Here is an 11,723-nt window from a genome sequence, read left to right as displayed (position 1 = left end):
ACCTTTACCTCATAAACACCATTAACAAAAGGCTTGACTAAACAGATATGTTTTCAGCCTAGACTTAAACGCTGAGACTTTGTCTGATTCCCGAACATTACTTGGAAGGCTGTTCCATAACTGTGGAGCTTTGTAAGAAAAGGCTCTGCCCCCTGATGTAGCCTTCACTATATGAGGTACCAGCAGATAGCCTGCACATTTTGATCTAAGTAGGCATGGCGGGTCATAGAGGAGCAGAAGTTCACTCAGGTACTGTGGTGCGAGACCATTTAGTGCTTTTAAGGTCAATAGTAGTATTTTATAATCAATATGAAATTTGATTGGGAGCCAATGCAGTGTGGATAAGACAGGCGTGATGTGGTCATATTTTCTATTTCTAGTAAGGACTCTTGCTGCTGCATTTTGAACTAACTGGAGCTTGTTTATGCACTTATTGGAACATCCAGACAGTAAGGCATTACAATAATCCAACCTGGAGGTAACGAAAACATGAACTAGTTTTTCCGCGTTATGTAATGACTTTAAATTTCTTTTCTTAGCAATATTTCTGAGATGAAAGAAAGCTATCCGGGTGATGTTATCAATGTGTGTTTTGAATGAAAGACTGGGGTCAATAATCACTCTGAGGTCTTTTACTGCTGCACATGAAGAAACAGAAAGGACATCCAGAGTCACTGTGTAATCAGAAAACTTACTTCTAGCTGTATGTGGTCCTAGTACAAGTACTTCAGTCTTGTCAGAGTTAAGCAGAAGGAAATTAATAAGCATCCAGTGTCTAATGTCCTTATCACATTCCTCAATTCTATAAAGCTGGTGTCTCTCATCAGGTTTTGCAGAAACATACAACTGTGTGTCATCAAAATAACAGTGGAAACTAATACAATGTTTATGAATAATGAAAATGATAAATGGTCTTCAAAATTTTAAACAAATAAAAATCTGAAAAATGTGATGTGCATTAGTATTCAGCCCCCCGCGTCAATACTTTGTAGAGCCACCTTTTGCTGCAATTACAGTTGCAAGTCTTTTGTGGTATATCTCTACCAGCTTTGCACATCTAGACACTGAAATTTTTGCCCATTCTTCCTTGCAAAATAGCTCAAGCTCAGCCAGATTGGATGGAGAGTGTCTGTGAACAGCAATTTTCAAGTCTTGCCACAGATGCTCAATGGGATTTAGGTCTGGACTTTGACTGAGCCATTCTAACACATGAATATTCTTTGATCTAAACCATTCCCTTGTAGCTCTGGCTGTATGTTTAGGGTCATTGCCTTGCTGGAAGGTGAATATTCTTCCCAGTCTCAAGTCTTTTGCAGCCTCCAACAGGTTTTCTTCCAGGATTGCCCTGTATTTAGCTCCATCCATCTTCCCATCAACTCTGACCAGCTTCCCTGTCACTGCTGAAGAAAAGCATCCCCATAGCATGATGCTGCCACCACCATGTTTCACAGTGGGGATGGTGTGTGCAGGGTGATGAGCAGTGTTAGTTTTCTGCCACATATAACGCTTTGCATTTAGGCCAAAAAGTTCAACTTTGGTCTCATCTGACCAAAGCACCTTCTTGCACATGTTTGCTGTGTCCCCTACCTTTCTTATCCCTGTCTTTCAACAATGGCTTTCTTCTTGCCACTCTTCCAAAAAGGCCAGATTTGTGGAGTGTACGACTTATAGTTATCCTGTGCACAGATTCTCCCACCTGAGCTGTGGATTTCTGCAGCTCCTCCAGAGTGATCATGGGCCTCTTGGCTGCTTCGACCAGTGCTCTCCTTGCTCGCTCTGTCAGTTTAGGTGGACGGCCATGTCTTGGTAGGTTTGCAGTTGTGCCATACTTTTTCCATTTTTGAATGATGGATTGAACAGTGCTTCTTGAGATGTTCAGAGCTTGGGATATTTTTTTTTATAACCTAACCCTACTTTAAACTTCTCCAGAACTTTATCCCTGACCTGTCTGGTGAGTTCTTTGGTTTTCATGATGCTGTTTGTTCTTCAGTGTTCTCTAACAAACCACTGAGGCCTTCACAGAACAAGTGTATTTATGCTGAGAGTAAATTACACACAGTAGGACTCTATTAACTAATTAGATGACTTCTGAAGGCAATTGATTGCACTGGATTGTATTTAGAGGTATCAGAGTACAGGGGGCTGAATACTAATGCACACCACATTTTTTCAGATTTTTATTTGTTTAAAATTTTGAAGACCATTTATCATTTTCGTTTCACTTCACAATTATGTGCTACTCTGTGTTGGTCTATCACATAAAATCTCAATAAAAAACTTTTAAGTTCGTGGTTGTAAGGTGGAAAAATGTGAAAAAGTTCAAGGGGTATGAATACTTTTGCAAGGCACTGTATATACAGTGGTGTTTGAAAGTTTGTGAACCCTTTAGAATTTTCTATATTTCTGCATAAATATAACCTAAAACACCATCAGATTTTCACACAAGTCCTAAAAGTAGATAAAGAGAACCCAGTTAAACAACTGAGACAGAATGCAGAAATATAGAAAATTCTAAAGGGTTCACAAACTTTCAAGCACCATATGTGTGTGTGTGTGTGTGTATGTAGGTCGAAATTAAAATTTCGAAGTTAAACCGAACGTTGAACTCCGTCTCTTTTTCGAAATGAATATATATCAAAGTAGGCATATCAGTCAGTGGAAATGAAAATTTCGGAGTTACACCGGAACGTTTAACTCCGTCTCTTTTTCTAGCCGAACCTGTTTGACAGTAGAGCACGTTCTTGACATTGCTGGAAAAAGGGGGAGGGAGGACAGACAGCAGTGTTATACAACGTTCAGTTGTCAGGCAGGTAGCTGGGGGGAAACCTTGTTAATATTTTTGTTGTAAAGTTGCAATAACATTATTGTGACTTTGGGCTGAATCATGTATCGGCGCCCTTTGCAGCAAGGCTTCAGACAATTAAGCTCGTCTCTGTGCATTAGGACTGTCTTCGGGAAGGTAATTAATTAGACATGTAGCTACGTGCTAAGTTTCACTGTATCATTGGAGTTCCTTTAGCTCGTATAGTTTTGCTCTGAAACTGCTTCGACTCTCCTGTGTAAATGCCCCATCCTTTAGTATAAGGTGCTAAAAGCCAACGTCTTTCGGGGGAGGATGAGGTGATTGTCGCTGTATTCATATTCGGAACGGATTCTTTCGTCATTAAACTTTGGCCAAAGCTCATGTCATACATAAACCCGAAATGCCCTTTTCTGTTTACAATATTTTCCAATCCCAGTCCTAAATCACTGATGTCTGCCTGGTCAAATGCAGTAGTCAGACCCGAATCTAAATTGTTTCGTGTTATTTTATTTTTTTAAGTACTTAATTCAACATTTAAGCCTAAACTTGTAGTTGGGTTGGTGATGACCTTTTATAAGTTTTTAATGTTAGTTTATTCCTAATGCCTAGGTCAGCTGTTTCCTACAACAATTAATCCTTCAGTGTCATGATTTCTGTCGTCTTTGTTGCTTTGTTTCAGATACCCCATAATTCAAATCTTCATACTAAAATCCATACATTTGGTATTTTTATCACTATGAAATATTCACCTATTTTTAAATATAATATATAGGGGAGAGTGGGGTAAGATGAGCCACTTTTTACATTTTTCATCATAACTACATGTTAAAGCCATTTTTGCTTCCAGTCTACACACCATACCAAATTTCAAAGTGTACTGTTACTATCTGAGCAAAACATAATTGATAAGCTCTTATGGTTAGAGTGATATTACCTCTTGAAAAAAAAATGTCAAGTGGCTCAACTTACCCCATGCACGGGGTAAGATGAGCCACTGTGTGGGGTAAATTGAGCCAACACAAAACATGTTAGGTTAACAAAGTAAACAACTTTTATTATTAGAAATGCAATCAATGAATCAAGTCAAGTCAATCAAGTGGGGGATAGGGCCGTTGCATAGAGAAGGGGAGATGAAGAGAGGTGATAGAACGAGATGGGATAGGGAGGGATAGATAGATGGATAGAGAGAGATATATGCGTAGATAGATAGAAAGAGGGATGGTTAGAGAGGGAATGAGAGATATACTATATTATAGAAATTACTAAAACAGTAGAACAGTGCCAAAAGAATCTTATTTCTTTCAGTAGGTTAAAACATTGCTAAAACATGCAGCAATCATTCCATCAATCATTCAATCATTTCATCATTATTCAATGTTCCAAGCGTTCAAATGGCAAGGGAACACCATTTGCCTCTCCCTCCGTGCTGTCCCCCCAACAGTAAAGGGGCGGGGCAATTTTTTCACAATATCCTGTCTTGACAGGACAGCCTTATCTTTCTCTTTGAAGACAAAGGTTGGCTTTCTTGCAGAGCCATGGCATGACCGGCTTCTTTTGAGAAATCTTGCCTCTATTTCGAAGACATCCAATTTGATTATCTGGCCAATGAAGAAATGCACTTTCTTCTTCCCCGTGTATTTTGCCACAACATAATCCCCCACATCTAACAACTGGTCTTCCTCATCTGATGTCATATATATGTTGTTGTCATATATGACCAGTAAATGTGAAAACTTAAGTGTCATCCATATTGGGTAAGCTCAGCCACCAATGGGGTAAGTGGAGCCAGTGGCTCAACTTGCCCCACATCTAATGGCTCATCTTACCCCATGGCCACCATTTTGTAGAAAAATGCTAATAAAGGGGATTAGGCTAATCAAAATTATTTTTATTAGCATTCATATCATAGCTTAGAAAGCTACTAACTTAACCCTAATGTGTCTAAATATTATTCTACTTTTGTCTTCTCTAAATCATCTTCACTGTGGACAAACATGGAATTGACTTAGAAAGCACAAAAACACATTTTTATAAATATGTCCCTCACCTAGTTTGACATGTGGTGCTCCTCTCCACAAGTGTAAGTAAATGGTCCCGGCCCCCTTTGAATGTGGTCACATGGTCACATTTGTTTACTGTTTCTTAGAAACAGGGGGTGGCTCATCTTACCCCCTGGCTCATCTTACCCCGCTCTCCCCTATATATATATATATGAGTGATTCCACGCTTATGGGTACTGAAATGGGGACATGAACTTATTTTTAAAAATTCACCTAAAACCATTTCTTTTTTTACCATCAGGTCACAAAACATGTAATCTTTAATGAATGATATGTTAAAAGATAACTTGAATTTTCTGAGATGTAATAAAAACATATTTATATGCCAAAGTCAGAACGTAACAGAAGTGTTGTGAACATATATATTCTCAATTTTAACAATGTAGAATTACTTTTTGAAACATAGGAAGGTGATGTTTTAGCAAATATAATTAATAAACGTGTGTAGTAGAATAAACATACACATTCTTTCAATAAGATTAACATGGTATATAGCTAGATTGTAATTAATTTGTAACAGACGCGAGATGGACAATCGAAACAGAAGTAATGTAACAGACATCATTTTGGAACTCATAGGCTTGACTTTGGCATATAAATATGTTTTTATTACATCTCAGAAAATTTAAAGTTATCTTTTAACATATCATTCATTAAAGATTACATGTTTTGTGACCTGATGGTAAAAAAAGAAATGGTTTTAGGTGAATTTTTAAAAATAAGTTCATGTCCCCATTTCAGTACCCATAAGCGTGGAATCACTCTCTCTCTCTCTCTCTCTCTCTCTCTCTCTCTCTCTCTCTCTATATATATATATATATATATATATATATATATATATATATATATATATTTGTAAATTGCCTAAGCAGTAGGATGTTACAAGAAGTTACAACAAATACCCATACTATTCCAAAGGTTTGAACTCACGAAGTTCTTTAATGCAGAATTAGAGCCTTCACGGGCATCCGGTCAAGGATGAAGGAGACAGTAGAAGTTCGTTTGCAACCTTTAATCTCTTTGAGTCATTGATGGAGTGTGGTTATTTGTTTTCATCTCGACAAATCCAATAATACTGGGTCATTCTTCTAACCAGTTCTGAACCTTCTGCTGTTGGTGGTTTCCAAATTTTTGAATGTGTACTTTGCAGTGCTCAATTATATCTTCCCTCTCCGCTTCTGCTTCTTGTAGCCATCATTCAGTGAATACCGCTCCAAATGATCCCTTTAGGGTACTGATCTCTGATTGGTCAACAGAACACACATCAAACGAATCATCTAAATCAAGACTGAACATTGTCGCTCTTAAACACATGCATCACTTTTGTTAGGGCATTTTCAACAGCCCCCCCCAATTTGTCCCACAAATTTGCCAATCAGAAAATGCATATTATTAGTCCAACATATTCACTGTCCTCATTTTCATCCGTGTCAGGGATGCTGGGGAGGCGGACAAGACATGCCACTGGCTTGACATAGGTATATTTTGTTCTTAACCTGGATCTCGGCAGTGCGTACAGTTCCATCTGATCCAGGAATGAGGCAAACAACCTTACCAACTGACCAAAGGGCTCTTGGTAGTTGTTTCTCCAGTATCATAACTGCTGACCCCAGCTGCAAGTTCTCAGTCTTTACTTGCCATTTCTGACATGACTGTAAGCTGAGCAAGTAGTCTTTCACAAAGTGTTGCCAAAACTGTTCTGCAAGCACCTGGCTGTGTTTCCAGTGTCGTTGGGTTAGCAGATAAGACTCCGGGTAAATTACCTGTGGTAGGGCTGCATCTAGTTGCCCCATTAGGAGGCAATTTGGGGTTATTGGGTCTGAACCCGCCACATCTGATGACACGTAGCCTAGTGGCTTAAAGTTTAGTATCCCCTCTATTTCGATCAGTACAGTCACCAAGACTACTACTTCTGTGGTGATCTGTGCTCCAATGGAGACTCCGAGTGCTGCTTTCATGGCTCGTATCTCCCTTTCCTAAACTGCTCCAAAATGTGGCTCACCAGGGGGGTTGAAGCTGAATTTTATTTGTTGTTTAGCCAGCTTCTCTTGCAGGGTAGGGCACATGTCTTTGAAAGCTTCATGTAGCTTGCATTCCCCTCCTTTGAAATTAGTCCCACAGTTAGAAAGCAACTCTGATGGCTTTCCTCTTGACACAAAACGTATGAGTGCCATCAAGAAAGAATCAGTGTTCATGTTAATGATGAGGTCGATGTGAACTTCCCTGTTGTAAGACACTTAAATAAGACTCCCCATCTCTTTTCTTGTCCCCTTCCAATTTTAATCATGAAGGGACCGAAACAGTCTACTCCACAAGAAAAGGGGGATTTGAATAGTCTTAGTCTAACAGGTGGGAGGTCTGCCATCTGTGGAGGAACAGGTTTCCCCTGCCATCTCTGACAGTCTGGACATTTTCTTTGTATGCGTTTCACTGCTTCTCTTCCTCTGATTATCCAGTAGTGTCTGTGGCACTCAGCAAACACTCTTTCTTGTCCAGGGTGTTTCAGTTTGTCATCAAACTCTTTGATCAGTTTAGTAACAGTATTGGCCCTTTTCCACTACCCTTTTTCAGCTCACTTCAGCCCGACACGGCTCGCATTTCGACTACCAAAAAACAGCACGACTCAGCTCGCTTCAGCCCTGCTTAGCCCCTAAAACTCGCACGGTTTTGGAGTGGGGCTGAAGCGAGCCAAAGCGAGCCGAGTGAGGCTGGGGGCGTGAGCAGACACTCCCCTGTGCACTGATTGGTGAGGAGGAGTGTCCTCACATGCCCACACACGCCACGCTGGGATCTGTAAACACCGCAAACCCGGAAGGAGAAGAATTACGAATTACGAGAATTTCTGAAGCCTTATGCGCCTCGCCTCATCTATACGCTCTTGCCAGTATCTGTTGGCGTTGTCGGTGACAACAAGCCACAGCACCAAGACCAGCAACACTAACGACTCCATGTCCTCCATGTTTATTGTTTACTATTCGGGTCGTGAGACTACCGCTTAAAAGCTCACTGATGTCACTGTTTGCGCTGCTTAACGACATCACCTGACGTCCACCCACTTTCGCTAACTCCACCCAATGTGTCCACCCACTTCTAGCCAGCACGGTTCAGCGCGGTTGTAGTCGAAATGCAACTCCAACAGCCCCGCTCAGCTCGACACAGCACGGCTCAGCCCGACTCAGCCGTGTTTGTAGTGGAAAAGCGGCATAAGTTTCCCATCTTACACAATAGCGTGCTTCTCCTGTAAGTCCAAATACTCACTATGATGCAGGTGCCCACCAACCCTGATAACATTCATGTCTGCATCATGCTCAGGAGCTAGTTTGACAAGTCTGCTTGAGAAGGTGGAGGTCATCAGGGAAACAGTCTTTTTGGGCTCGCTGTAGGACCAAGAGCTCCACAGCTTTTTATTGCTCAGCTGAGAGGGTGAAGGAAGAGGCAGCCGCCCTGTGCACAGAGGCTGCAATATCTTTAATCGGCTGTTGATAGGAACACGCCTCTGCTGCTTTTGGTACAGAATTGACAATCTATACTGTCATTACACTTTATTCCTTTGAACTCATCCTCATTATCTGTCAACCTCACCATGCAAAAATAAAGCAACATGTAATACATCAAAACCACTCCCAGAGATACCACCTAGGCCTGTATTTTACAGATGTGAATAAGTTGAACCAATTTGTAACCAACCTAATGTGTCACTGTCAGTCTTTCTTTCTTATAATGTAAAACCCAAGCTAAAATCAACTATGATCATGTACAATTCTATATTATTGCCACAAGCCACAGAAATGTATGCAAAAATCCACAAAACAGCAAAACAATAGCCATCCTAAATATTATTTAAGAACTTTGATAGTTTTAGCTGATATTTAGAGAGTTTTTCAAAGGGTTATGGTGGTTAAATTGCTGATTTTCTAAACATGTGCCATGTCTATTTCAGACGCATCACATCCATAACGGAATTTCGTCACATCCATAACGCTGACTTTTCCTTCCGAAACTCTGCATGAAATACAAAATATTTTAAACAAAGATTTTTTAATATTCACCTTGGACCCCTTTATCAAATGGATATCTCCATTTCGACATTAGGTTTACGATTTCACAGAGTTTGATAAAAATGTACAGTCACCCAAGAAAAGTGATACTTTTTCTGTCACGTCCATAACGCATCTTTTATTGGCGTTTTCTGGCATGCCCTAGATGTACTATGGGAATTGTTCTTGTTCTATCACTTCTCCAGTATGGTACAGCCTTAAAATATGCAACACCTGTTTAAATACTGGGAGACAATAAAACATGCACTGGGTCATTTGTTGCCATTTTGAGTTCAAGTGTCACGTCCATAACGCTGGAATTGCTCAATATTACACACAGTCACTCAAGCCACAGAGAATACACACACGTGTGTGTGTGTGTATGTATATATATATATATATATATATATATATATATATATATATATATATATATATATATGTGTATATATATATATATATATATATAAATAAATAAATATATATGCACACACACACAAAATATATATTAGTGTGTGTGTGTGTGTATATATATATATATATATATATATATATATATATATATATATATATATATATAAAATGTGTGTGTGTGTGTGTGTGTATATATGTGCGTGTATATATGTGTGTGTATATATATATATATATATATATACGGGCGGCACGGTGGTGTAGTGGTTAGCGCTGTCGCCTCACAGCAAGAAGGTCCTGGGTTCGAGCCCCGGGGCCGGCGAGGGCCTTTCTGTGTGGAGTTTGCATGTTCTCCCCGTGTCCGCGTGGGTTTCCTCCGGGTGCTCCGGTTTCCCCCACAGTCCAAAGACATGCAGGTTAGGTTAACTGGTGACTCTAAATTGACCGTAGGTGTGAATGTGAGTGTGAATAGTTGTCTGTGTCTATGTGTCAGCCCTGTGATGACCTGGCGACTTGTCCAGGGTGTACCCCGCCTTTCGCCCGTAGTCAGCTGGGATAGGCTCCAGCTTGCCTGCGACCCTGTAGAAGGATAATGCGGCTAGAGATAATGAGATGAGATATATATACACACACATATTTTATATATATATATATATATATATATATATACACACACACACACACGTATGTATTCTCTGTGGCTTGAGTGACTGTGTGTAATATATATGTCTGTCTGTGTCTCTCTCTCTCTGTGGCTTGAGTGACTGTGTGTGTGTACAACTTGTTGAATCTTGACAGTCAGCTCTGTCATCAGAAGTTTTGCCAATTACAACCCCGATTCCAAAAAAGTTGGGAAAAAGTACAAATTGTAAATAAAAACGGAATGTAATAATTTACAAATCTCAAAAACTGATATTGTATTAACAATAGAACATAGACAACATATCAAATGTCAAAAGTGAGACATTTTGAAATTTCATGACAGCAACACATCTCAAAGTTGGGACAGGGGCAATAAGAGGCTGGAAAAGTTAAAGGTATAAAAAAGGAACAGCTGGAGGACCAAATTGCAACTCATTAGGTCAATTGGCAAAAGGTCATTAACATGACTGGGTATAAAAAGAGCATCTTGGAGTGGCAGTGGCTCTCAGAAGTAAAGATGGGAAAAGGATCACCAATCCCCCTAATTCTGTGCCGACAAATAGTGGAGCAATATCAGAAAGGAGTTCAACAGTGTAAAATTGCAAAGAGTTTGAACATATCATCATCTACAGAGCATAATATCAAAAGATTCAGAGAATCTGGAAGAATCTCTGTGCGTAAGGGTCAAGACCGGAAAACCATACTGAGTGCCTGTGATCTTCGGGCCCTTAGACGGCACTGCATCACATACAGGCATGCTTCTGTATTGGAAATCACAAAATGGGCTCAGGAATATTTCCAGAGAACATTATCTGTGAACACAATTCACCGTGCCATCCGCCGTTGCCAGCTAAAACTCTATAGTTCAAAGAAGAAGCCGTATCTAAACATGATCCAGAAGCGCAGACGTCTTCTCTGGGCCAAGGCTCATTTAAAATGGACTGTGGCAAAGTGGAAAACTGTTCTGTGGTCAGACGAATCAAAATTTGAAGTTCTTTTTGGAAATCAGGGACGCCGTGTCATTCGGACTAAAGAGGAGAAGGACGACCCAAGTTGTCATCAGCACTCAGTTCAAAAACCTGCATCTCTGATGGTATGGGGTTGCATTAGTGCGTGTGGCATGGGCAGCTTACACATCTGGAAAGACACCATCAATGCTGAAAGGTATATCCAGGTTCTAGAGCAACATATGCTCCCATCCAGACGACGTCTCTTTCAGGGAAGACCTTGCATTTTCCAACATGACAATGCCAAACCGCATACTGCATCAATTACAGCATCATGGCTGCATAGAAGAAGGGTCCGGGTACTGAACTGGCCAGCCTGCAGTCCAGATCTTTAACCCATAGAAAACATTTGGCGCATCATAAAACGGAAGATGCGACAAAAAAGACCTAAGACAGTTGAGCAACTCGAATCCTACATTAGACAAGAATGGGTTAACATTCCTATCCCTAAACTTGAGCAACTTGTCTCCTCCGTCCCCAGACGTTTACAGACTGTTGTAAAGAGAAAAGGGGATGTCTCACAGTGGTAAACATGGCCTTGTCCCTACTTTTTTGAGATGTGTTGTTGTCATGAAATTTAAAATCACCTAATTTTTCTCTTTAAATGATACATTTTCTCAGTTTAAACATTTGATATGTCATCTATGTTCTGAATAAAATATGGAATTTTGAAACTTCCACATCATTGCATGCCGTTTTTATTTACAATTTGTACTTTGTCCCAACATTTTTGGAATCAGGGTTGTAATTAATTCATTAATTC

At 40.0% G+C, this 11,723-nt stretch overlaps 1 protein-coding gene across 1 annotated transcript in view; it reads left to right on the top strand.

Annotated features, from left to right (window-relative positions):
- The first annotated feature begins 2,764 nt into the window (after positions 1 to 2,764).
- LOC132885035 (ubiquinol-cytochrome-c reductase complex assembly factor 1) overlaps positions 2,765 to 11,723 on the top strand; it is a 51,591-nt gene continuing 42,632 nt past the window's right edge. Inside the window, exon 1 of the mRNA XM_060919278.1 lies at positions 2,765 to 2,959. Coding sequence (XP_060775261.1) covers positions 2,885 to 2,959 — 75 coding nt within the window. The 5' untranslated portion in view covers positions 2,765 to 2,884. The remainder of the gene's footprint in view (positions 2,960 to 11,723) is intronic.

This window comes from Neoarius graeffei, chromosome 4, assembly GCF_027579695.1.
Source record: "Neoarius graeffei isolate fNeoGra1 chromosome 4, fNeoGra1.pri, whole genome shotgun sequence".
In the NCBI taxonomy this organism is placed as follows: Eukaryota; Metazoa; Chordata; class Actinopteri; order Siluriformes; family Ariidae; genus Neoarius; species Neoarius graeffei.
This window is presented reverse-complemented; position numbering and strand designations above follow the sequence as displayed.